Source organism: Olea europaea, chromosome 6 (genome assembly GCF_002742605.1).
Source record: "Olea europaea var. sylvestris chromosome 6, O_europaea_v1, whole genome shotgun sequence".
Lineage (NCBI taxonomy): Eukaryota > Viridiplantae > Streptophyta > Magnoliopsida > Lamiales > Oleaceae > Olea > Olea europaea.
The window spans coordinates 1683883-1710792 of record NC_036242.1 but is presented as its reverse complement, the minus strand read 5'-3'; the positions used below and the strand labels follow the sequence as shown (position 1 = coordinate 1710792).

Here is a 26910-nt window from a genome sequence, read left to right as displayed (position 1 = left end):
TGGCATCTCTACGTCGTGTGTTGTTGTAACAAATATACATGTACAAAGCTTAGATCCATTTAATATGCCCATCGTTCTTCTTCCTCGACATTTCTTTATTTTCTTATGACATTCAAAAATCAACAGTTTTCAACCATAAGAACATTACTTAATCATTTATGATACATAGAATAAGAAAATCACTACAATAATATATTATAAGTTCTTTTTTCTCTTATTTATCTAGTTATATTCACTTCAATAGTAAAAAAAATATTATTTAATAGATGTCGATTGCTAGAAAAAGTTTAATAAATTAAACATTGTGCTTCAAAAAGCTCAAATGGGCATGTGGTCCAGCACCACAACTAGTTCATTTTTCATTCTCTTTCTCCCCCCTCGATTTAAGTATTAGAATTATACTTTCATGCATTTTTAGTGGGAACCCAGAAAACAAATATAAAATTGATCATAATTTGTATATAAAGGTTTTTTCTTTCTTGCTTGATGATCAAACCATCAAGGCCTGATTAATCCTCAGAACACTAGCCAATGAATCCCATGAGTAATCTCAATAATGAGACGGGACAATTATCGTTTTAGGACAACTTGTTTTCAGGTGTGTAAGCCTTCATTTTTCAGGTTTCTTCTTGCCTTTTTTGTGGTTGTTCTAGATATCCATCTTCTTCAATTTTACAGTTATTTCATCTTAACTTTTTTGATTTCCTTTTAGACTCGCCTCTAGAGATTTCCCAACAATTGCAATGCACAAGCACGATTTCCTTAAACCCCACTATACTATCTATTATACCCAGATCGTTTTTCTTTGCTTCCTCCCAGCCACTCAAGTCTACGCATTATATAAATACCCATACATGGATTTCGAGGACTATTGTTATACCCAGTTCGTTATAGGGGCCCAAACACACCACGTGGCAGGCGGAACACGCCACGTGATGGGGCGAGACCACATGCACTTTGCACCCTTCACGGCCGAACCCATGGGATAATGAACCAAATGATGAACTCCTTAACTGAACCCACCCTTATCTGAACCAACACAACCAAACCACTGGGGGTGAACCGAACCACAGGAACCAGGCGAAAGCAACGAAATTAATAAAGAGGTTGATTGACAGAAGATCTCCTAAATCGACTCTAGTGACACAATTGATTTGATTGTTCCTTGACACCGCCAGCCTGGTTGGTTGAATCTATGGCTGCAAGTTATAAATTCTGAAAGGCAAGCTGATGTTACCATTCGAGTCTTATAATTGATTGATTCCCATGATGGGAGATTGTACTCACATGGATGAGGCCACGTGTCTACTCACCTGACAGTCTTCAAGCATTATCCTCTACAATAAAAACTTACACTTAGTGCCAATGAGAGGTAATGCAAGTTTAGACTTTGATACTATAATTTTGCTCTCTATATTTTATTTACTTCCAAATCCAACCCCTTTATTTGATATTGGAGGCTCACGTTATAAGCTCTCCCACACTCACATATATCTTCCCCAACTGACTTGACTGTCAGAGTACACGAGGCCGGCTCCACCCCTACTGGAAAAGGCCAAGTGTGTCTAACGGTTTGTTCTAGTGTGCAGGAAACGACTTGTTATCACATAAGGAGGTCTTGGGATCTGTTGGCCACCTGGAGGTACGCTTTTTGAGGTCAACACTATCTATTGTAGAATGCAAAGAAAGGTGTAAAAATATTTAATACTGCAAAAACTCGGATTAACAATTACAACTACAACCACTAACTTAGAATACCTAACTAATTCTGTGGCAATGTCCAATAGCCAAGCAATTATCTATCACATGGTAGTAGATACCATCTATAGCTGCAGGGTTTAAATTCGCTGCCTCGAGTTGTCATAATTGCCAAAAAAGTTGTTGTGTCCTCCTTTCATGTTGGAAAGCTCAGACACAAGAAATATAAACCAAAACCAATTGAAAATTATGGGAATTGGGATGTAGAAATAACTAAGAATTGTGATAATAAGTGATAAATTGGAATTTTGGGAGATTTTTAATAGTTGACTTAAATTCTTTAAATATAAAGATTAAAGCAAACATCTTAGTTCGAACATAAGAATTGTTTGAATAAACTGTCATGCTTGTATAATATTTTGTTGGCTAATCTCTACTCTTGTCATAGTTAATCAATATCTCCTCTAACTTATTTTTGACAAGTCTAATCCTTCATTGATATCGCTCTATCGGCATTAATATGCATCAATTGCATAACAAAGGTCTAAAATGTAGAATAGAGCTAGTACTTTTACCCTAAGTACAAGCTTGAAACTTTGTAAATAGATGGGAATGAATAAATCTATAATTTAAATACAATTATAGAGTTTAAAGAGCATAGTTCCTCGAAGGCATACTATGAGTAAACACAATTATTGTGAGAATTGTCTTAAAAATTTGGACTAAATATCGTTTGTTAAGAGTAAACGAAAATCAATTCGCTAGTCCATTTGCCTAAAAACTATATTTTAAAATATTGAGAAGAAATCTGATCAACTGAAAATTGATTGAACGATTCATGCTTGTTAGGAACATATCTTTTAACCATCTAACCTCTAAGTTTGATAGTGATACTACTTTTATCTTTGTTTTGATAACTTGTATTTGTAACTTTTCTAAAATATATGTGTATGATTTTAACTTGAGATTCCATATCGACTGAAACATATGTATTAAACTGAAAGACAATAAAAGCAATCCTAAATTGGCCTTAATCTGGTCTGATCGTTTTCCTTGGGAAGTATCTATACAAGGCCCTGAAGTCACTGACTATTATAAAAGGGGGTTATGGCGGCAATGAGGTGAAGGTGTAAGAAAGAGATGGTGGTGGGAATATCTATGTTGGTGGTGTGAATGTGACTCTAGGAGTGGTGGTCATGGGGGAAAGCCAGCTTTGAGAGAGAATAATAGAGCTTGAGGTGATGACAGTGATTGTTTGAATAACATCCAGAGAGAATGAGGGAAAAGAGACCAAGAAATGTAGCAAGAATACTAAAAAACAATAAAATAAGGCTTGAACGCGTAATTGATATCTTCAAACTTTATTTGACCCTTCTAGGATTGATTTTTGGTGCTTAAAGGAACTCATGACAAATGACTTTTAGGATTGAACAAGTTTCAAAAAAGAAAATACTTAAGCACTTTTGTTCTTTTATATATATAGGGAATTTGAGAAAATCTCTTTCAACTTTTGAGGATTTAATTGTGTTTAGGAATGAAAATTTTCATTCATGCACCACGAAAAGGCCTCAATTATTCATAAAAAACTTAATTTTTTTCATAGAAGGCCGCTAAAAAATTAAAAAATAAAAAAAAAAATTGAACTTATCGATTAGAATCTTTTGTACTCGGCGATCACCCAGCATATACTTTTGGCCATGGGTGTTGGAGGCTGGGTTATTGCCCGTCCAGGACAAATTTCTAACTTCTCGTTTTTCTCTTTTGGTTATTTTTCGTACGTACTTGATATACTCATATAGATGTTTGATTATTTCAAATCACTTATCATTACAAGTTTGAACAAAAATTACAATAGTGATTGGTGGTTGTAAGGTCATGGGTGGTGGGCAATTGCAGGGGTGGGAGTTGCTGCCGATGATTACAAGAGGGTGGGATGGGTTTTTATGAAGAAAGGGAAGTGTTTGTTTTGGTGATGTGTTCGTAGAGTTGGAGAAAATTTAGTATTTAGTGTAAAAAAAAATAAAATAAAAAAATAAAATTGTAAAAATGAAATTTCAAGGAAAAGAAAGTGATTCGTGTAATTTTCACTTTATTTTAAATAATTAAACAACAGGGTGGGCTTGTCCCTACTCAATACAACAATTTTTGCATCAAATCTCCCATCTTCTCCAAGCTTTGCGAAGCTGGGTTTGACAAGGCAAAAATGCCATCCCAATGTCATCTGAACCTTAGGGTTTGTTCAAACCACATTTTCTTGGAAAAATACAAAGGTAATTGTAGTTGTTTCAAATCTTTGAAAACATTGCAAACCTTCATTAATATTTCATTTGTTGTCACCTGTTACTCCAAACCTTTCAAAAGGTTGTAGCTGAAACCCGAATAGAGGAAAACCATCCATTTTGCCTTCAGGTGATCGAGAAAATTAAAATCTGACGTTTTTTACCAATTAAGTAGATCGTAAAATGATAAAACTTAATCGATAAATTTAGTACAAGAACAATGTTCACGATATCATAATCCATTCCATGCTAGTGCTATTCCTGTCAATTTTATGAACCGGGAAAAGGGAAGGACAAGAAACCCGACTCTTGTCTACACGCGCCACCATTTCATGTGGGCAAATCACCCCCCACTTAATATATCTCTCAGATTCCAACAGTCTGTAACGTCATTTCCATCCCATAATCCTAACGCCAAAACCCTATCCCTTAGATTTCGCGTGCACACGGCACACCCCTCTTGTGTACTTCCCTATCTCCTCGGCCGCCTATCTTTCCCAATGTCAAAGAAAGTAAAATCCTAGCAGAAATAGAAATTTTCTTCGACAGGTATGGTATAAAAGCCCCAGCTTAACTATACTTGTGTTATAGTTATCCTATTCATATATGTAGATAATTCTTTGACTTAGTACAAAATTAGGTATATATGTATATCAGTCAACTCCTGTGCAAAGCTAGTTTGTGTATATGTGGTTGGTGTGCGTAAAAGTTGTGCATATTGAAATTCACGATTTTGTTGAAGTTCTTAGGAGTGTACAAGGTGGGTTTTTGGGACAATGGTGAGTGGTGGAAATGAAGGCTCTAAAGAAAAGAAGAAGTGGGCAGAGAGTAAAGTTTATACGAGAAAATCATTCAAAGGGCTTAAAACTAGTAAAAATTTATCGAAAGAACAACAGCAAAAGACCCAAGGAATGGTTTCCAAGGGTTTGAATTTGACACAAAAAGTAGTTAGTTCTGGCGTTGATGCGGCCTTGGATAACTTTTCAGGTTTGAATCGAGATGGGTTGGTTGAGAAAGCCGAGATTCCGAGGCCGGAGAATAGGGTTACCATAAATTTATCGATGAAGTCAAAACAGGAGGTGCGGGAGCTGAAGAAGAAGTTGGAGGGTGAGAGGAGTATGGTTTGGAGTTTGATGAAAAAGATTGATGCGAATGAGAAGCAAAGGAATGATCATGGGTTTGATAAGAGCTCTGGGAATAAGGTTCCTGTGGGACCATCTTGTATGTTAAAACTATTGAATCAATTAAGCGTGTCAGTAGTTGAGGATAGTCAGGGTGGGAGTGAGAATGCGGAGATAGAGAAGAAGACCCCCAAGGCAAATCAGTTCTACAAAAACTCCGAGTTTTTACTCTCAAAGGATAAGTTTCCTTCTGTGGAAAGTAACAAGAAACTGAAATTAAATAAGAAAGAGGGAGAAGGGAGTGAATCAGGAAATAAATTCGGATTGGGAAAGTTTTCAAATCAAGCTTTTTAGGGTTGCAGTATGCTGTTAGAGAGATTTATGAAGCACAAGCATGGTTGGGTGTTTAACAAGCCAGTTGATACGGTTGCTCTTGGTCTGCATGACTATTTTGAGATTATAAAAAACCCTATGGACCTTGGTACTGTGAAAGCTAAGTTGAATTAGAACTTGTACAATTCTCCCGTAGAATTTGCCGAGGATGTGAGGCTCACATTTCGGAATGCTATGACATATAATCCAAAAGAGCAAGATGTTTACATGATGGCTGAGCAGCTGTCCAAGATATTTGATGATAAATGGGCAAGTATAGAGGCTGATTATATGTGCGAGCTGAAGCGGACTGTGAATGTTGAAGCGGGTTTCCCTACACCTAGATCCAGGAAGGCTCCCCCAAAATCACGGCTGTTGCCTGAAACGAGAAGAGTTCTTGATAGATCTGAATCGATGACACGTCCTATTGATCCCCAACAAAAATTTGGACATCTTGTTCAATCTGGCAGGATCGGTACAGCAAAGAAGCTAAAGGCGAAGGATTCTAATAAAAGAGAGATGACATTTGAGGAACAGCAAAAACTTAGCATGAATTTGCAGAATTTATCTTCTGAGAAGCTTGAAAATGTTGTTCAGATCATTAAAAAGAGGAATCCAGCTCTTTCACAATTTGATGATGAGATTGAAGTTGATATCGATATTGTTGATACTGAAACTCTTTGGGAGCTTGATAGGTTCTTGGCAAATTATAAGAAGAGTTTGGGCAAGAACAAAAGAAAAGCTGAAATCGCTATTCAATTAAAAGATGGAGCTCAGCAGAATCCCCAAGAAACAGTAAGTTAAATTATTTGTTCTCTACCATCCACCCCATCTTCTTCAAGTTCATTTGGTTATTGATTAACACTTTATTCTTCCATTTTCTGTAGATTCCATCTCCAGTAGTTACAGAAACTCCAAAAGAGTTTGATGAAAGTAAGATAGGTAGAAGTTTTGAGGGCATGGATATCTTTTTGTATGTATTAAAAGCTGTAAACTTGAGTAATAAATATTTATTTATTTATTTTTTCCTGTTTGTGACAGATGAAAAAAATGGTTCCTCGCCTCTTGCTCAAGTGGAAAAACTGGGGGGGTAATGACACAGTTCAAACCGCCAACGCAAGTGGCTCTAGCCCTGATTCGGGATCTTCATCAAGTGGTATAACTAATAATTATTGTTTTCTTGTTTTCAGTGCTAGCTGCTTCAATTACTTATTTCATTATATTCATTACAGATTCAGATAGTGAAAGTACCTCGGATCTGGATCTGATGCTGGACGTTGCCCAAATAATTGAACTGCTGAGGTATAATTTTCCTTATACAGCCTTTCAGCAGCCCTGACTGTTTACCTTTTGCTGGAGGATCACCCTTTTCCTAATAATTCAGTATGGTTCATTATTCTAGTAAAGTCAAAATTTTGGCATCTATATAATTAACCACTCAACGTGATCTAGAGAAGATTATTTGTAGCTTGTAACCAGGAACTCGATACTAACATAATCTTTAAAACATGAAATCTATACATACAACAATAATTTAGTGTCTTTGTTACCGTGTTTGTATTGGCAAATTATGGAGCGTTGGCTGGATATTGCCTAAAACAGCAGGAATCTTTTGTTCAATTTCTAAATATTTTGTTCCTGGGCATTATGCACATTTCTTACACCTGTTAAAATTACTCATATCTTTTTCTCTTTCAAAATTTGATTTTATGTAAAGTAGATATGATATTCATATCTCTACGTGGAATACCTGCACTTCCTAACTTCTTTTACAAAATAAGATTTCTGGTGGATTACTCTGGCATCTCAGTGAATAATTAAGTGTTCACAACTCTAGTCTGCAGTTATGAAGCATATATATGACTGGTCTTTACCACAATGACAGGTTACTTCTCACATAAGTAGAACAGGGGCACCTCGATTAAAATACTATAAAAGTATAAATTAAATGTTTTATTTTTATTTATTTTTGACTTTTAAAATTTTTCAATGATATTAATACCCATGTCCTATATTCCAAAATTACAAAATGAGATTTGCTGTGTCCTTAACATCTTGGGCCATGTTTCTCTCTTTTTGTAAATTAAATAACTAGAAGATGTAGGCTAAGAAGCACGGATATGGATACGTAATTCCGGTACGATATGATACGGATATGCCGATACAACTTTTTTGAAAAACTTAGGATACGTCGATACGTGTTATAAAATTCAACATAAATTTATTAATATTAAAAAAATTAGTACATAAGCATTATAATGAAAATAAATAAAATACCAAAACACTTTATCTTAATCATTAATTGTAGAAACTTCATTTCCTTCAACATCAACAACAATCTCTTTATTATTATTAAAAATAACAATTTTCAACTCTGACTCATCTAATGATAGATTAGCAAACTCAAGCAGTTTAACAACTTCAAGAGTCTCAAAAGAGTTTCCAACAATGTCCCACATTTTGGATTTTTCTTTTGAATAGAGATCTAATTTTTTTTTTTTTTTTTTTTTTTAATAAAAGATGCAAATTGCTATAAATGAAAACCAATTCTTCAACTTGTTGTAAAGTTATTTTATTCCTTCTCGTAGAGTGTACAAAAGAGTATGGCACTAGATGAAGAAAAAGGTTGCACAAGAAGTTTCAAAATTGTATTTTGTAGTGAAGGTGAATGTTAATCATGAAGTATTGGATACGTGTCAAAAGTCATACGAAAAATATAAAATACGTATGGGATACGTAAAAAATATAAAAATTTATAAAATAATTAAAAAAAAGTATCCGGTAGGTATCTAAGAGTATCGGAGAGTATCGATGTATCGGATATGTGTACGTAAACTTATCGGTGCTTTTTAGGATGTAGGACATGACGCATGACATATTGCATACACGTTGAAGGCAGTCTGTGGTGCGTTATCGCTTGTTGGAATTCTTGAATACTATCAAAGTCTGAAATTACATTTATCATATCAAACAAGTATGAGCATCTCCAACATGCGTCTGTATTTAGTACGTGTGACTCCAAACCACTCTAGAGGAGTGCCCATGCTTGGTAGTTCTGTAACATACTTCTTTATGTTTGTTTTTAAACATCACCAAAGCTATATGCTAATCAATCAAGCTTTTATAGTACGGCAAAATTTGAAGGTATATTTAACTTGTCCAAATTGTATATAATGGAAACTTGTAGTCAGATTTTTATAGATTTTTGGGATGAAATCATTTTTCATTTTGTCATTTCAGTTCCCGAGCTATAAGTTTTTTGTGCACTGAATTACAATCTATAACGTATTTGGCATACACACAAGCATTAAAATCACTTTATGATGCTTAGGTTAGTTTTTAAGGATTCATTGAGTTGAGACACTAAAATGAATGGTTAACAATATGATCTAATTTGTGCTTCTGATGATTTGTTTGTCTACTTTGTGTATATATATTTAAGAAGTTTCAAAATACAAAGGTATCTGGTAAGGCATTTCAATTCCTTGGACCCTCTTACCTTTTTTACATTCTTAGGAATTGAAAACTGGTTTGTGACTGGTGTTTGCGAGGGAAAGGTAAAACCAGATGACATCTAAAACAGTTCAATGTTTTCAAATATTGGCAGTAGCAATCTCCTTTCTAATCCATCCTTTGTTTTGTGGGAAATGTCAAAACTTTGTGGACAATTCTTTTGTTCCTTTCCTGGGATCTAGTGCACAAGGTGGACTTTATGGTTTAATAGGGGATCATATTTGTATTTTATGAGAGACCATGGATTGGGTTTTCTAAGTAGCACATTCCCTCTCTAAAAGGGACTTTACTGGCGATACACGATGCTAACACGTGTGCGTGCACACACACTCATACATCGACTACCCCTTGCATGTCATTTACTTAGATTAAGCTAGTTTAGCTTGTGAGCTTATTTAAGTTCTTTGGCAATCTCTCCTCAGTACACTTCTGGGCTTTCAGGTTGTTGATACACAAAAAAACACCAAATCTACATTAAATGGACCCACTATCTCCATCAAATTGTGAAATATTTGGGACGTTCATAACTTTTTAAATGTAATTGTTAATTTCATTTCGTGTTGATTTTGTTTCAATGTCTTATAGATGGTTCTCTTAGGAAAGGAGTAATAGAGAGGGTAAAGAAAAAGACATGTTACATGTTGCTGAAGATTGGACTTGGATGACACTATCGATTATTTTCTTCTTTCATGGTTATTCTGGAGATCTTATATTTTCAACAAAACAAGTTTCCATTTTTTTTTCCCGGTTTACTTGTGAAGTTCCTATATTTTCCTAAAGAACTGATGTCTGTTCGGGGAACCCCCTTGTTACTTACAAATATAGTTTACAGATTTCATTTTCTAGGTTCATTTAGAAATTTCCTTGAAGGTTGAATAAACTATTTATTACTCACAAATATAGTTTACAAATGTCATTTTCTAGGTTCATTTAGAAGTTTTCTTGAAGGTTGAATAAACTATTTAAGTGATTGGAGATCACAATGTTTTGTGTCAATACACTTTCTGATGTCGTAGCTCTTAGTTAGTTGAATTATTATGTGACCAAATTGGGAAGCCCAAAGTAAAATGTTTGGTGCTATGACAAACAAGGACCAGTTTGATCAAAAGGAGGTCTTTAAATAAGGATATAATCGTCTTTTCAACTAAGATCCAACTTTTTACTGGTCAACTGGGCAAAAACCATCTCCTAGGAACAAGGTGTTACAAACTTGAAATTATAGAAGAGTCTTAAAATTAGTAACACTCCATTTTGAGAAATGTTTTGGGTCGGTAGATATATACTTGTGTAATCTCTTTATTACCAATAGATTTGATTCTTGAGAATTTATTATTATACCTCTTATGGATTTTCAAATAGCTTTTATGGTTGTCCTGGCACATTTTCAATACTTTTTCAATTTACTACGATGTACTCCCTAGGCAAATCTATGATATTTGCTCTACTATTTTCGTCCTCATTCTTTCCTTGTTTGTACGTGTGAATGCTGCGAGTCATTATTAACATTTTTTCTCTTTGGATATGCAGATCTCATTATTTTCGACGATGATGGTGAAGTTTCTCGGTCTCTATATGGTTTCAGAAATGTTATTCTCTGGTGGATTATTAACATGCAGTCTCGTAGAGTAGGCGTTGTTTCTTCGTGATTGCTGTTAACTTGTCTGGTTTCCCTAGTTTAGGGAATTGTAATTATTCTCGTAAATGTTGATAGCAGATTTGGATGATAACAGTAGATGCTAATGCTAGTCATGTTTGTTTTGTAGCTTTTGTACATCGCTGACATTGTTTAGTCAGTTTGAATAATGGGTTTGGTCATTTTATTGTCGGCTTATGTCATGAATCGTGTAATAGCGCATTGTGCTTGTTTTTCTTGTGCATGAAATATATAGAAAATTAGAAACTTCATTTCCTGTGCATAATTTGAAGCTTCTTTTACATGAATTGTAGACTGTTGTTTTTGGACATAAGCTTTGTAGGGCACTAAACAATGCTGTTCGTTTTGTTCATCTCATCAAAAGTGAGTGCTCTCTTATTCCGACTTTGTGCAAAGTTTCTAATAGCATAGTCGAGATAAAAACTGGTCCTTGGAAGACTCAAGGGCCTAAGTAATGGTGAATCTTGATTCTTAAAGGCAGTTTAGTGGTTGGGACACGATTGGATGACATGAATAGAGCTATCTTGTCTTCCTCTGCATAGTACGATGTGTTACCATCACCAATTGTGACATGGTATGCCCTTTATCAGTAAGGAAACAGACACGACATAACCATCGAGTTCATTTATTAATCGAACATTGTGTGATAGTAGTCTTAGGATGTCGACTAATGATTTCTAACAAGTACCCTTTTCTTGTCCTATAAATTAAGGAATTTTTTCTTCAAAAAGAGTTGAATGCACCAGTTACCATCATTACTTAATGTAAGTGTAAAACTATCAAACACGTCTATATTAGGTCGAACTATCATCGAAAAAATGTGAACGGTATAATTTAACTCCAAAAATCCAGCACTTCATTTCAAACTTTCGTTCGTCATTTGAATGGTGAGAAGAAACTGTAAATAAGCAAAAAGCAGAGAAGCAAAAATACAAGGGTGCAGAGATGATTAACACATGGATGCTGCGAATTTTCAAGGAATTTTCAGGTATATTCCATTGAAAAATTCTGTACAGTGCTTATACCTTTATATACACAATCCCACAACAAACTAACCGTAAATATTTCCTAAAGATCCCTAAAATCTATTCACAATTTATGGAAGGAAAATATTTACAATAACTAAAGAATAATACCCGGAATATATAAAAATAGACTATACTTTTTCATCCTTGAGTGATGCATCGGAGCAGCTTGTAATGTGGACTGGAGTTGTATTCTGGTCTGCTTGAATGGGTTGACCGTGGGCTGGATGTGTATTGTGTAATAGCCCCCGACAAGATGGAGAATAGAGATTCACTATTCCCATCTTGGACAAGTGTAAATGGAGGAGATAGGTAGGCAAGGCCTTTGTAAATATGTCAGCCATCTGAGATTGAGATGCAATATGAGAAGTAATGATGCTACCTTCTTGAATCTTGTCCCGAACAAGGTGACAATCTAACTCAGAATGCTTCGTTCTCTCGTGAAAAACAGGGTTAGCAACAATATGGAGAGCTGCTTGATTGTCACAAAAAAGCAAAGCAGCTTAGGAATGTGGTACCTGCAAATCACGAAGCAAGAATCTGATCCATGTAAGCTCAGAACATGTGGATGTCATAGAACGATACTCAACCTCAGCTGAGGATCGAGAGACAACAGATTGTTTCTTAGACTTCCATGACACAAGAGAACGACCAAGAAATACACAAAAACCTGTGGTGGAGCGTCGTGTGTCAAGACAGGAAGCCGAATCAGAATCACAATAAGCTCCAAGTTGCAACTGAGAAGATGATGATAATAAAATGCCTTGGCCATGATCATTTTTTAGATACCTTAGAACTTTGTGGGCTGCCGAAAGGTGGGAGTCAGTGGGGTGATCCATGAACTGGCTCAAAAGCTGGACAGCATAAGAGATGTCTGGCCGGGTGATGGCGAGGTACAAAAGGCAGCCAATGAGTCTTCTATAAGAGCTAGGATCAGGTAGGGGCTGTCCAGAGGGCTTTTGTAATTTGAAATTCTGTTCAAGATGCAATTTTAGGGGTTTTCAACCTACCATACCAGAATCTGAAAGTATATCCAAAGTATACTTTCTTTGAGATAAATGTATGCCTTTGGAGGAACTTGCAACTTCCAAGCCCAAAAAATAACGCAAACAACCAGGATCTTTAATCTTAAATTGATTATGCAAAAAGGCTTTAAGAGATGCAATGGATGTCGAGCAATTACTAGCCACAATAATGTCATCAACATAGACTAACAATGCAGTAAAAGAGTTAACATCAGCTTTGGCGAATCGGCTATAATCAGCTTTTGATTGGTGGAAACCAAAAGCAATGAGGCTAGAAGAAAACTTGGAATACCATTGTCTAGAGGCTTGTTTATGGCCATAAAGACTCTTGACCAGTTTGCATACATGAAGAGGTCCTCCTTTAGTGTAACTAGGAGGCTTCTTCATGTAAATTTCTTCCTCCAAGTCACCATGAAGAAAAGCATTGTTTACATCAAATTGATGTAAGGATCATCCCTGAATTGCTGCTATAGAAAGAAGAACCTAGACTGCAACTAATTTGGCAACAGGGGAAAAAGTTTCTGTATAATCAACTCCTTCAAGTTGGGTAAAACCCTTGGCAACAAGTCTTGCTTTCGACCTTTCAATGGATCCATCAGAATTAAATTTGACTTTGTAGACATATTTACAGTCAATGGGTCGTTTACCTGGTGGCAAATCAGTTATTAGCCAAGTCTGGTTTTGTTTCAAAGCATTCAGCTCAGTTTCCATGGCTTTACACCAGCCAGGATGTTTCAATGCTTGCTTATAAGTGGAGGGTTCAGAAATAGAAGAGATGGAAGTAGAAAAGGCCGTGAAAGAGGGGCTAAATTTCTGGTATGTGAGGAATTGGGTGAGAGAGTAATGTGTGCTGGGATTACCTTGAGAACTCTTGGGTAGCAATTGGGTAGGGGCAGTGAGAGATGCTATGGGAAATAAAAATTCCTTAAATATTGTAGTGCAGTCCGTTGCCTAGTAGACCTGCAAAGAGGAGGTTGAGGAGAGGAAGTAGGAGGAGGAATAATGGGAGAGGAAGGGGATGAGGTGTGACTGGAATCAGAATGAGAAGGTTGAGAGGTTTGGAAGGTGGGTTGGGAAGTAGGTGGCGAGGAAGAAGAAGGAGTGGACTGAGGGGGGTATGGGAAAGAGAATAGGTCAGGTAATGGTTTGGTGTATACTGGATTAGGTTGTTCATTGGGAGAAGTTAAGGAAGAAGACAATGAAAGAAAAGGAAATATTGATTCATGAAACACAACATCTCTAGATATAAAAGTGGTTTTGGTGTCAAGGTCAAGGAGTTTATAACCTTTAACACCAAATGGATATCCGAGAAAGATACATATGCGACCTCTAGGGTCAAATTTTGTTCTACCATGTGCAAGAGTGGAAGCAAAGCATAGAGAACCAAATATTCTTAGGTGAGCATAGGTAGGGGGTAAGTTAAACAGCAGCTGATAGGGTGTTTTATTTTGTAGAAGTGGGCTAGGGGTCCTATTGATGAGGCAGGTGGCTATGAGTACACAGTCATTCCAATAGGTGAGTGGTAGTCCAGCCTGAAATCTTAATGCTCTGGCAACATTTAATAAATGTTGATGTTTGTGTTCTACAATGCCGTTTTGTTGGGGAGTGGCCACACAACTTCTCTGGTGAATAATGCCTTTTGAATTAAAAAATTCTGTCATTAGGAATTCACTTCCATTGTCAGTCCGTATGGTTTTGATTTTAAGGTTAAATTGAGTCTCAACTAGATTGGTGTACGACTGGATGCATTTTCTTTTTGATTTAAGTTTGAGAAGATAAAGCCATGTGGTACGGGAGAAATCATCCACTATTGTTAAGAAAAATCTAGATCCATCATATGCAGTGGTAGTATACGGTCCCCATAGGTCACAATGTATTAAGTCAAAAGACGAGTAGATTTATGATTACTAATGGGAAAAGGAAGGCGGTGTAGTTCTGCTAAAGGACAAATGCAACAAGGATTTTTATTACCAGTATTGATGCTACTCTTTAGAATAGGGCCAGTAATTAAACTGAGACAAGGAAAGGCGAGATGGCCTAGGCGACAATGCCAGAGATCATTGACAGCAACATTACTTAAAACAGAAGCAGAAATAGTAAAATTGTTATGTGAAAGCTGAGAGACTTTGGCAGCTAGGCTTGAAGGAGAAACATCACAATGTAAGAGATGGTATAGGCCATTTCGCACTTCACCCTTCCCAATTGTTTTCCAATAGACAAGGTCCTGAATAAAACAGACATCAGAGAAGAAAACCAGACAACATGTTAGTGAAGAGGCAAGCTTCTTGACAGAAATTAAATTAAAATTAAAGGAGGGGACACATAAAACCTCAGTGAGACAGAGTGAATCAGTGAGGTGTATAGTACCCATTTGTGTGACTGGAACATTAGTTCTATTGGGTAATGCAAAAAACGAGAGATGGTGTTTGCGAGTGCAGTAAACATGGAAGGGCAGCAGACGATGTGGTCTGTTGTGCCCATATCTATTATCCAAGGATAATGAGATAATGAATGTGGTGTGTGCGCGTGAGTGGATAAACAAAGAGAGATACCAGACAAATTGGCATTAGAAATAACGTTGGAGTCGGATTGAATCTTGTTAGTCGAAGGCTGGGCAACAATGGAAGCATCCCGAGACTGAAATAGAGCCATTAGTTGCTGAAACTGAGTCTTGGTAAAACCAACTTTATCATCATTAAGTGCCTCAAGGTTGGGAGAGGGGGAATTGGTGGTCTGAGTGGTAAAGCAGTAGGGTTGGGAGGTTTAGTAAAAAAATTATGGCCTGGTGGGTAGCCATGTAATTTGTAGCACTTGTCAACGGTATGGCCAGTGAGATTACAGTGAGAGCATATAGGGGCTTCAGCATTGCCCACTTTGAAGCAGGACTCAAAGGTATGGCCGGTGATTTTGCAATGAGTGCAATACGGGCGATCTTTCTTTCGGTTGGGTCTGCGTTGGGTTGGGTATTTAGGAGTAGAATATGGTCGCTTAAAGGCCATAGCCATGGAGTCAGGAGAGGGGCTTGGTTGAACCAGGGAGTACTGTCGTTCTTGTTGTTGGATGAGGGAGAACACCTTTGTGACAGGGGGTAGAGGATCCAAAAGCATTATTTGATCACGAACGTTTGAGTAATTATCGTGTAAATCCATTAAGAACTGAAATACACAATCTCGTTGATACCGATCCACAAGAGTTTTCATAGTTCCACAATTGCAAACGGGTATAGGGTCATAGACAGAGAGCTCATCCCAAAAGGTTTTTAGCTTTCCATAGTAAACACTTACAGAGTCGTTATCCTGGGAAATGCTTGCAAGAGACTTTTTGAGTTGAAAAATTCATGGCCCATTCTGTTGAGAGAACCGATCTTGGAGATCACTCCATATCTCGTGAGCGTCATCCACGAAAGCCACACTCGACTTGATGGAAGGGCTAATTGAGTTCTGAATCCATGACACCACCATGTCGTTGCAGCGATGCCAAAGATCAGTAAGAGGATCGTCTGGGTTTGTGGGTCGTGGGAGGTTACTGGTAATGAAACCCAGCTTGTTCTTCGCGCGAAGGGCGCGACGCATAGCTCGTGACCAGGTGGAGTAATTATCGGTGGTGAGCAGGTCGATGACGAGAATTATGACAGGGTTGTCACCATTGTCAAGTCAAAAAGGATTAATAGGGTTATTGAGATTCAGGTATTTTGCCATATCGTTGGCACTGTAGATGTTTGATTTGGGGTTTGAGTGATGGGAAGGAGAAACAGAATGGGTAGAGGACGAATCGGAGTTATCTTGGTGTTCATCCATGGTTAATCCTTCTCTGGCTCTGATACCATGTAAATAAGCAAAAACAGAGAAGCAAAGACATAAGGGTGCAGAGATGATTAACACATGGATGCTGCGAATTTTCAAGTATATTCCATTGAAAAATTATGTACAGTGCTCATACCTTTATATACACAATCCCACAACAAACTAACAGTAAATATTTCCTAAAGATCCCTAAAATCTATTCACAATTTATGGAAGGAAAATATTTACAATGACTAAAGAATAACACCCAAAATATATAAAAATAGCCTTCCTTTTTCATCCTTGAGTGATGCATCGGAGCAGCTTATAATGTGGACTGGAGTTGTATTCTGGGCTGCTTGAATGGGCTGACCGTGGGCTGGATGTGTATTGTGTAATAGAAACACACAAAAATAATCATAAATATTTAGGAAAATGGAGAAAACTAAAGAAGAAAAAGAAATGAAAAAGTAGGTGAGAAAAGGGTCATTTGACCTTGAAACAAATGAAGAAGGTAACATCTAATCTAAAGTCATCCAAGATAACCTATAAAGTAAAGCTAAAGTTGTGAATGTCAAAGAAACAAATGAAGAAAGTAATATCTAATCTAAAGTCATCCAAGATAATCTATAAAGTAAAGCTAAAGTTGTGAAATTCATCGTCTTCCACTTGTCTCAATGACTTTGAAGATTCGCTTACATTGTACTAATATCGAAGATTATATTTTACGAAATATCAAGTACAATTGGGATGGAGTCAAAGGATATTTTTGTCATTTTGCCACAACATTATTAGCTGACTATCCTAGACCTGCCCTAAAATGCTTTGTAATGGGATAGAACTCAAGCCGGGGATAACAACGTGGATAGAAACGAGACTGGCTCATGGAGAATTTCGGCAGTAGGACGATGTGAGAATTTAAATATTTTTATTTTCTGTCTTATTTAATTAATTTATTTAAATACGATTCTAACTAATATATATAAGTCAGAGTAAGAGAAATGTATTTTCCGCGATTATGACATGGAGGATAATGACACGAAAATCTATTAGAGATACCCTAATAAACAATATGAACGCAATATAGTTCTATTTGGTATTGTTAAAAGTGAAAATTTCAATAAATTTTGATAGAAGTTAATAAAAACATAAGATTGAAACACATGATTAAAAGTAATTAGTGACTTTAACTTCAATTTTAATTAATTTTCTTTTAGCTAAACAAAAGGAGGCATGCCAACATTATGAATTGACGGAAAAGGACATGACAAAATTTAAAATTCAATTAAAGTCCCTCACTTCTGGAATCTCACTTTTGTTGATAGGGATTGCGCCACAGAATTATCCACAATTGTTACATTATTAACATTATTGGCTATACCAGCCAATAAGTGAACATGCGTGTCCCTTCGTTACCTTTACTCCTCCTCTACCCGCAAAATTCATAAGTAAATCCCAGAAAAAGTAGTCCCGGAAACAGGCAAAGACACGCTCTAGATTCTGTTTCAAGAATTAGAGAGAGAAAATTCAGTTTCGGTTTCCATTGAGCCATGTGTTGTGAAGGAGATTGCAGGCCTTTAGGCTTCCTTTTAGGCCTTCCCTTTGCCCTTCTTTCCCTTGTCATCTCCCTCGTCGGAATCGTTGTTTGGATCGTTGGGTATTTTTTTCTGGGATCCTCTCTCTCTCTCTCTCTCCCCGAGTATATTTTTGGGTAAATTTTGATTAATTTGTGGTATGAATAGGTTGTTGTTGAGTTGCATATGCCCGTGTTGCCTTTGCGTGACGGTGTTGGTGGAGCTGGCGCTGGAGCTGATCAAAGCCCCAATTCATGTCATGGAGTGGTTTACTTCTCAAATCCCTTGTTAACAATTTGGGTATTTTCTTGATTTTGATTCTATAATTTTGTAATTGGGGTAATCTGGGCACTTGTTGTTGGACTTTCTGGTTTGATTCTGCTGTAGATTGAAGTACCCATGTAATTCCTGGATGGATCATGCTTATTCGATTTCTACCTCCATGTTTTTAGTGAATGATAAAAGAAAATAAAGGCCCTTATTCGACTTCTGCATTTGTTTTTAGACTTTTGTGTGAAGTATATCATCTCAAACTTTGAAGAGCTAGATTTGTTTTGTAAAGCCACTGTTAATGAATTACAGAGAACATATCAATCCTGGCCTGAGGCTGGTTCGAGGTTTAGAATGCTTTTTTCCATTTTCAAGCTTGAATTGTTGATTGTCTCTTGTTTCCTGCTCATTTACATGATCTATGATTCGGGTTTTGGGGTAGAACAAGCAGGATTATGTAGATTAGAACTAGCTCGGCTACGATATCGCTCCTATGTAGTGTTCTACCTAAAGAGTAGTATTTATGCCATACCAGAATGCCTATTATCATAGATTGCTCGAAATACCTTCTTATGGAGTTCCGTTATAACATCTACAACTTCCTCTTGTAAAGATGGGAGCTTCAATGTTGATGCTCAGTTGGGGGTAAGCATGTTACCCTGGGATGTTAGGAAGTAAGCAGAATCCCCCGTGGCATCATAAGCCAAAACAAAAATTGTTAGTAGCTAGATTTAAATAATGGGGCATGGAATACCTATAATGAGCTACAACAATGGTTAAAGAGCCTACGAAAAGCTTAACCATGCCCTACCTCGGTGAACAGATTCTTGCTATCTATTGAGTTCACTTTATTTGACTATATTGTTGCATTACATTTTCAATTAGATCTAGCAATTAACACACGGAGTGACAAAAGATTATTCTACTTTTTAGGAAACAATGCTTAAATTTTGACTTTTAACATTTCTTCAATTATTACTTTCATTCTTAAATAATCTCTCTTTGAACTCCAAGTTTTCGTATGTGATTGGAAATGGAAGCATTATTGGTAGAGAGGCTGCACCCCTTTGCTCTATTTAGCAGTGTGGACAATCAATTGGTTTACAAACTCAATCTACATGGCTTTATTAATGCAATAACATCACATGCCAGCCCTTTGCTCTATTTAGCAGTGTGGACAATCAGTTGGTTGACAAACTCAATCTACATGGCTTTATTAATGCAATAACATCACATGCCAGCTAAAGCATAGAGGGCACAAAATTTCTAGCTTTCTGCGGGTTGCATTTAAAGGATTTCCTTTTAAGATTAATGTATTTGATATTTGAAATATACCTAGATCAAATACCCTGAACCAGATTTGGATTCCATTCACGAGGAGTCTCTGAGCTTGGCTAGCTGTAACGTCTGTGATCTTGTAATACTGAGCAGATGAGAATGAGAACGACGTTTAAATTCAAAGTAGGCTTGAGGAAGCAAGAGTTCCCAAATGAATTACAATATGTGCCTACAAACTATTTAAGCCCGTCTGCTTCTTTTCTTGATATAGGATTTACTGTTTATAAGTTTATGATTGTAGTTGGCTTAGTTTCGAATATAGAGATACTTCATGTATGCAAAGACACATGGGCTGTGGAACTCTGCATAAGAAAGCTTTACCATTAATATTGTTTTGTCTTGAAGCTGGAAGGTTTTGATGCCCCTCTGGATCAAGATGCATTACCCCAATTCCTTGGTCAAGATTGATAAATGTGGCATCTCTTCGATTGCTTGGTGGTCTATCCCTGATTCTTGCCTTTTAAGATACAGAACAGTAGGTCCAATCTTTGTTCTCATCTCTCTTCTTTGGATGCTCTTCTTCTCTTCCGCTATCTCCATCGTTATGTATCCGAACACACAGATAGTTCCGAGGGTTGTACAGCTCTTAATGTAACTTCTTTTGCTTCGCTCTACAAGTATCTGGCATGAAAAAGATGACAATAAAATCGTCAAGAAACTTCCTTCCTGGTTGTGATTCGGTCATAAAATTCTAAGGGGAATCTAGCCGACAAGCCAAGAGTTCTAGACAGATTCGGTTCCTAACTCTTGATATTCCTGATAGGGTAAAACAGCACGTTATGCTGTCTGCTGCTGCAGCCCATCCACGAAATTACCCATGGAATTAGGAAGTAAGAGCAGGGGATTCGAGAATAAGAAGAGTCTCTCGTCCATTAAGGTCTAAGTTGTGCTGTACTCTGGACATCTTCTAGCTCCCGGTGCGGAAGGCTACATGCCTACTCCTCGCTTAAAGTATGTAGCTCTTTCCCTAAAGGACCTGTAGCCTGCCTTCGTTAACATACAATCAACGGCTGCCTTAGATAACCATACCATCAGTGGAAAAATTGATCGTCTGCCATATTTAATACAGGATCATGGATATCTGTTGTCCTTAGTTAAATGTGATTACCTTATATTGATCACACAGTATTAAACTGAAACGATCAATATAATGGACGATATCTTAATTTTCATTTTGTTTTTATACATCACAATCTGGCTAAGTATCACTGACCTGTTCTTACCTGAAGCAACAGACTCCAATAAAGAGCTAACTTGTATGATTTTTAAGATTAAAGGCTCATAGTCTTATTGCATTTCTAGTAGATACAGCAATTACCACACGTTGAGCAAAAAGATTGTAGCTTACTGTGGGAAGCATTTAAGGATGATCCTTGTAGGATTAATGTATTTATATTCGAAGTTTATCAGTAGAGTAAAAAACTTGGGACTCAGATTGGATTTCATTCAGGACATCTAACATCTATCTAAGCATACTGAGCAATAATTCCTAAGAGATTGATGACGATGAGAACTTTGCAGATAAGGATGAGAAGTTAAAATCCAAAGTGGGTTCAATTGTTGATTATTTATCCTTGCTTGATCAAGGATTCACCGTGTATAAGAACACGATCGTAGTTGTCTTAGTTAATTAGTTTCAAATATAGGCTGGTTTGGCCGTTGCGGTTTTATGATAGTATATGCAAAAGGAAATCAACCCTTTCCTCACTTGGGAAACACCGGACCGGCCCTTTGCACTCTGAAGAAGAAAAGCTCCATACCTAGTTTTGAATCTGCGAGTTTTGGATACTCTCAAAGGTTCATGACCTTAATCCTTGGCCACAATCGTTATGGATGTGTTGTCTCTTCATTTTCTAGGTTATCGAAGCCAGCACTAATAGGTACAGCCCTTGTTCTTGTCTCTCTGCTTTGACTTATGTCCCTCTCGTCCACTTTCTAGGCTCTTATTGTATTAATGCAAGTATTGAGCACAAGAATTCTGGCTCACGTCGTTAACAATCAGCCCTTCTGATAATTACGTTGATCGAGTAGGATTCTATACAAGCACACTACTCGATTAATTTCCCTAATTCGAGTACTTGGTATTCTATCAAGCACACTACTTGATTAATTTCCCCTAATTTGAGTACTTGGTACATAATGTTGAGCTGCTTGTACAGTGCAACTTAGACTATACATTTACTGCCCCTCACATGAGGGAGCCCCACACTGAGGCTGGAGCCCGGGGACTGCGACCCTTGCTGTACTTGAGAGTATACAGCAAGCACAGCCCAAAAACATGAAAATGCAGGGTATAACTTGAACCAAACGAGTCTGATGCTCAATGATGGAACCAGCACTTGGTAAGCCCTTGCTGGCTCCCTTGAGAATTTTTTTTCCCGCATAAAAGCAGCCATCAATCGAGTGGCTGCCCTAGCTTAAATGCAGCCGTCTGCTCCGTTGCGGAAAAAAAAGAAGAAAAAAAGGGGAAAAAAAAAAGAAAAAGAAAAGGATCAAGTGACTGCCGGCTCTAACTTGAATTCCTAGATCCACTACAGCTGAAGCTGCCAAGGTGTAGTGCATGGTGTTCATAACTGAGGCAACAAACTCTCTAACAAAGAGCTAGTATACATGACTCTTAAGATGAAAATCAAAATTTATCCATACAGAAAGTTATATACATTAACATCACAAAAAAAAAAAAAAAAAAAAAAAAAAAAAAAAAAAAAAAAAAAAGAGCCACCACTCAAGAGATCAGGATTTTTTTGTTTTTGGAAAACTTGCAAATCAAGTCGACATTAGCTTCAGAAAAAACTCTTTCAAAGACTAGCTGATTTATATGCCCTCACCAGGCCCTCGATAAGGCTCTTCTACCTCCTTGGCTTCATCTGTGTTGCCTCTAGGTTGGGTTGGGCTATGGCCGACAAGAAGGTTCTTTGTTGTTTGTCCAATTTCGACTATAGTTTCGGCAATGTCTTGTAGGTAACTACCTGCCTTTTGTTGCATATGTTCTTCTCCTCTTCCTGCTTCACCCTCTGGCTGGAAGTACAACTGGCTTTTTTCTGGGGGTTGAGATTCTGTTTGTTTTTGCCCCTCGAAGTACTCGTGAATTTTCTCGGAGGGTCGAAATTCTGCTTGCTTTTGCTCACCTTCTCGGCCGTGATTCTCCATGCTCCCCATTTCGCCCTGCATAGAAAGAAAATTTAATCCAACAAGTTATTCTAAACAATAATTTAGAGATTCCCACTTGGACATTGCTATACTATTCTGCTAAGTCTCCTAGTTGATGGTTGACAACTCCAGATTTTTTTATTTTTGATATTTTTTAGGTCAACCTACAACTTTTGACAATTCTAAGATTGAGTAGATAATAGTTGTTCAATCTATCTGATTCTTTTTTTTTTTCTTCTTCTTCTTTTTTTTTTTAAATTTAAAACTATATACTTCTAATAAAATAATTTGAACATGTGTGAGAAGAATAGAAGCTGAGAAGAGAAGAGAAGAAGAGAAACTGAGAAGAAGCAAGCAGCGCCTATTCTAAGATTGAGTAGATAATAGTTGTTCAATCTATCTGATTCCTTTTTTCTTCTTCTTCTTTTTTTTTTTATTTTTATTTTAATTTAAAACTATATACTTCTAATAAAATAATTTGAACATGTGTGAGAAGAAGAGAAGCTGGGAAGAGAAGAAGAGAAGCTGAGAAGAAGCAAGCAGCGCCTAGGCGCTGCCCAGTTTGTGCCGAACTGGGCGCCTAGGCGCCATGTCCAGAATTCAGTAGAAACTAGGCGCCCCGATAGGTATTTATATTGCCATTTTTCCCCTCCTTCATTAAGTTATAACCCTTGAGCCCAATTTTAGAGAGAAAATTGAGAGAACTTGGAGAGAATTTTACAAGATTGAAGGTTGTTCATCTTGAGTATAAATTCAAAGTTATTTTCTTTCTTGGAGATTAACTTGAGGCTTGTTCAAGTAATCCAAATACATGTTCTTCATTTATTCCATTGAAATAATTTCTTCCTCATTTTCTTGTTCTTGAAGTGGTTTGGAAATTTTCACATTGTCAACTTTATTTGATCTTTAGGCAAAATTTGGGAGGTGTTTTCCCAACAATTTGGTATCAGAGCTTCTTCCTAAATCAAAGTGGTTAAATTTCGATTTTGTGGTGAGTTGTTTGAACTTTGTTGTGCACAAGGTGTTTGTGAAAATTCCCAAGTGAACTTTGGTGATTTATTTTCGGTAAACAAGTGAATAAATCATGTCTACTAGAGGAATGGTGAAGATTGGGAAGTATGAGATAGAGAAATTCAACGGGAAGAATGATTTTTCATATTGGAGAATGCAAATGAAAAATTTGTTGATTTCTCAAAAGTTACACAAGGTATTGGTGGGAAAGGAAAAGAAGCACGTTGATATATCGGACGAGGATTGGGAAGAGCTAGATTTTGAGGCACGAGCGTCTATCATTCTTTGCCTTGAAAGAGATGTTACTTTCTTGGTTGATAGTGAGGTAACGGCGGCGGAGGTGTGGACAAAGTTGGAGGCAAACTTCATGACGAAGACTCTAACAAATCGGATCTATTTGAAGTCCAAATTGTATACTTGCAAGATGGATGAAGGTACACCAATCCGGGAGTACGTCAACAAGTTTGATAGGATCATATCGGACTTGAAGGACATTGATGTGTATGTAGATGATGAGGATCAAGCACTTCTACTACTTCTTTCATTGCCAAAGTCTTACGAGAACCTAGTACAAACATTGTTGCTTGTGGGTGATAAACTTGTGATGGAAGACACTAGAACGTCACTTCTAGCTGATGATCTTCGAAAGATTGCAACTAGTGGCATGTCTACTATTGGTAACAAGGAGCAAGCTCAAGGATTGTTTGTAAGGAGTAGAAGCAATGTGCGACCAAAGGGCAAGGCAGAAAAATCTAGATCGAGTTCTAGACCTCTTGCCGAAAGGTCTTGTTTCAAATGCGGCGAGCTTGGACATTTCAAGGCGAATTGTCCTAACAAAAAGGGTTAGAAGAAGAACAATAAGAACAACAACAATGGAAAGGTGCAAGTCAAGCAAGAGGTAAGCTATGCCTCGGAAGGAGGGGAAAGCGATGAGTGCTACACCATCTCCTGTGATGAAGAAACCTCCGGTAAGTGGATTCTTGACTCTGGATGCTCTTATCATATGTGTCCAAATAGGAAGTGGTTTACTACCTATAGAAGCACTGATGGTGGAACTGTGTTGATGGGTAATAACCATTCTTGTAAAACGGTGGGGCTCGGTTCAATTAGAATCAAGATGCATGATGGAGTGGTTAGAACATTGATGGATGTTAGACATGTTCCTGATTTGCGGAAGAACATAATCTCTGTTGGTGCCTTAGACTCCGGTGGTTGCAAGATTGTAACATGGGATGGAGTAAAGAAGGTTGTTCGTGGTTCTTTGATTGTGATGAAGGGTATTCGTGAAGGCAATCTATATGCTCTTCAGGGTACTACAGTTACAGAAGATGTAGCAGTTGGAACAGGTGGAAGTGGTGGAGACCCATGTGAGTGTACTCGGCTATGGCATAGGAGGCTCGGGCATATGTCTGAAAAGGGACTAGATTTGCTAGTCAAGAAAGGTTTGCTAAAGAACTTGAAGAAGCCTTGCATGGATTTTTGCGAGCATTGCGTGTACGGTAAAGCACACCGAGTTCAGTTCCAGCCAAGTAAACATAGAAGCAGAGGCATTCTTGACTATGTGCACACAGATGTATGGTGTCTGGCTTCTGTCACTTTCAAAGGAGGTTCCAGGTATTTTGTTACATTTGTTGATGATTATTCTAGATATGCCTGGATTTATTTTTTGAAGCATAAGAATGAGGTATTTGACACTTTCAAGAAGTGGAAAGCAATGGTTGAAAACAGAACATGAAAGAAATTGAAGACACTGCGATCTGATAACGGTACTGAATATACAGATGGTGCTTTCAAGGAGTTCTGTGGTAAGGCAGGCATTGTGAGACACTGGACAGTTAGAAATACACCGCAACAAAATGGGGTCGCGAAAAGACTGAATCGCACATTTTGAGAGAAATTGATGTGTATGCGATCCTATGCTCGTTTAGGCAGAGAATGGTGGGCAGAGTCGGTTGCAAATGCTTGCTATATAGTGAACCGGTCTCCACATTCAAGGTTAGATGGAGATGTACCTTATAGGGTATTGACAGGAGAACATGCAGATTATGAGAAACTCAGAACATTCGGATGCACAGCCTACTATCATGTCAACGAGGGAAAGCTCGATGCGAGGGCTAAGAAGGCTATATTCTTGGGGTATGCGGCAGGTGTTAAAGACTATCGCCTTTGGTGTGTAGAGGATTCTAAGTTCATAATCAACAGAGATGTTACTTTTGATGAGAACTCCATGATGGCTTCGTTGAAAGTTACAGTGCCCGGTGGTGATGATGTTGAGACTACAATGTCTCAAGTTGTTGTCATAGAACCTAGAGGTCAACCTGATTCTAGGCATGTTTAAGAGGAGCATCAAACATACACTCAAGATGAGAGTGATGATGGGCTTGAACAAGAGGCGATTCAGCAAAGCCTTTGGTGTGTAGAGGATTCTAAGTTCATAATCAACAGAGATGTTACTTTTGATGAGAACTCCATGATAGCTTCGTTGAAAGTTACAGTGCCCGGTGGTGATGATGTTGAGACTACAATGTCTCAAGTTGTTGTCATAGAACCTAGAGGTCAACCTGATTCTAGGCATGTTTAAGAGGAGCATCAAACAGACACTCAAGATGAGAGTGATGATGGGCTTGAACAAGAGGTGATTCAGTAAGAGAATGTACAGACATAGCAACAACAGCAGCTTGCAGATAACTTGGCTTCCTCTAGGCCACGCCGTACTTACAAGCAAGTTTTAAAGTTGGGATCAGACGAGCCTTTGAGGCACTATGGGCAGACAAATTTGGTTGAGTATGCACTCTCGGTGGAGGATGATGAGCCTACCACTTTCAAGGAAGCTATTTTAAACAACAATAGCGAGAGTTGGTTGGCGGCAATGGAAGAAGAGATGGAATCACTTCACAAGAACCAAACATGGGAGGTTGTCCCATTGCCCATAGGTAAGAAAGCTATTGGTTGCAAGTGGTTGTATAAAAAGAAGGAGGATCCTACCAAGCTCGGTGGTACAAGATTCAAAGCAACGTTAGTGGCTAAGGGGTTTGTACAAAGAGAGGGAGTTGACTACAATGAGATCTTTTCTCCTGTGGTCAAGCACACTTCCATTC

The 26910-nt window shown here is 37.5% G+C and overlaps 3 protein-coding genes and 1 pseudogene across 3 annotated transcripts in view; 2 read left to right on the top strand and 2 right to left on the bottom strand.

Moving 5' to 3' along the window:
• The first annotated feature begins 4347 nt into the window (after positions 1-4347).
• Positions 4348-10893, top strand: LOC111395447 (annotated as a pseudogene).
• Positions 10894-11793: 900 nt separating this feature from the next.
• LOC111394991 (uncharacterized mitochondrial protein AtMg00810-like) lies at positions 11794-13074 on the bottom strand. The gene is made up of 3 exons (XM_023021018.1): positions 12673-13074; positions 12181-12606; positions 11794-12099 (listed from the first exon to the last, which is right to left on the bottom strand). The coding sequence occupies exons 1-3, from the start codon at positions 13072-13074 to the stop codon at positions 11794-11796; spliced, it is 1134 nt and encodes a 377-aa protein (XP_022876786.1).
• A 4755-nt stretch (positions 13075-17829) lies between these two features.
• On the top strand, positions 17830-18637 carry LOC111395446. Its single transcript, XM_023021440.1, has 2 exons — positions 17830-18126; positions 18212-18637. Exons 1-2 carry the CDS (start codon positions 18020-18022, stop codon positions 18333-18335), a joined length of 231 nt encoding a protein of 76 aa, XP_022877208.1. The 5' UTR covers positions 17830-18019; the 3' UTR covers positions 18336-18637.
• Positions 18638-22371: 3734 nt separating this feature from the next.
• LOC111395445 (seed biotin-containing protein SBP65) overlaps positions 22372-26910 on the bottom strand; it is a 7843-nt gene continuing 3304 nt past the window's right edge. The window contains exon 2 of the mRNA XM_023021439.1: positions 22372-22816. Within this exon, the coding sequence (XP_022877207.1) occupies positions 22466-22816 (351 nt within the window). The 3' untranslated portion in view covers positions 22372-22465. The remainder of the gene's footprint in view (positions 22817-26910) is intronic.

Bases quoted from the DNA above. Each gene is read 5' to 3' on its own strand.
- LOC111394991 (XM_023021018.1), bottom strand. From the start codon at position 13,074: ATGAAGAAGCCTCCTAGTTACACTAAAGGAGGACCTCTTCATGTATGC. The intron at 12,607-12,672 runs GTAGGTTGAAAA...CCCTCTGGACAG, and splicing joins TACTTTCAGATTCTGGTATG to CCCCTACCTGATCCTAGCTC. The intron at 12,100-12,180 runs GTACCACATTCC...GTTTTTCACGAG, and splicing joins TCTTGCTTCGTGATTTGCAG to AGAACGAAGCATTCTGAGTT.
- LOC111395446 (XM_023021440.1), top strand. From the start codon at position 18,020: ATGTGTTGTGAAGGAGATTGCAGGCCTTTAGGCTTCCTTTTAGGCCTT. The intron at 18,127-18,211 runs GTATTTTTTTCT...TGGTATGAATAG, and splicing joins ATCGTTGTTTGGATCGTTGG to GTTGTTGTTGAGTTGCATAT.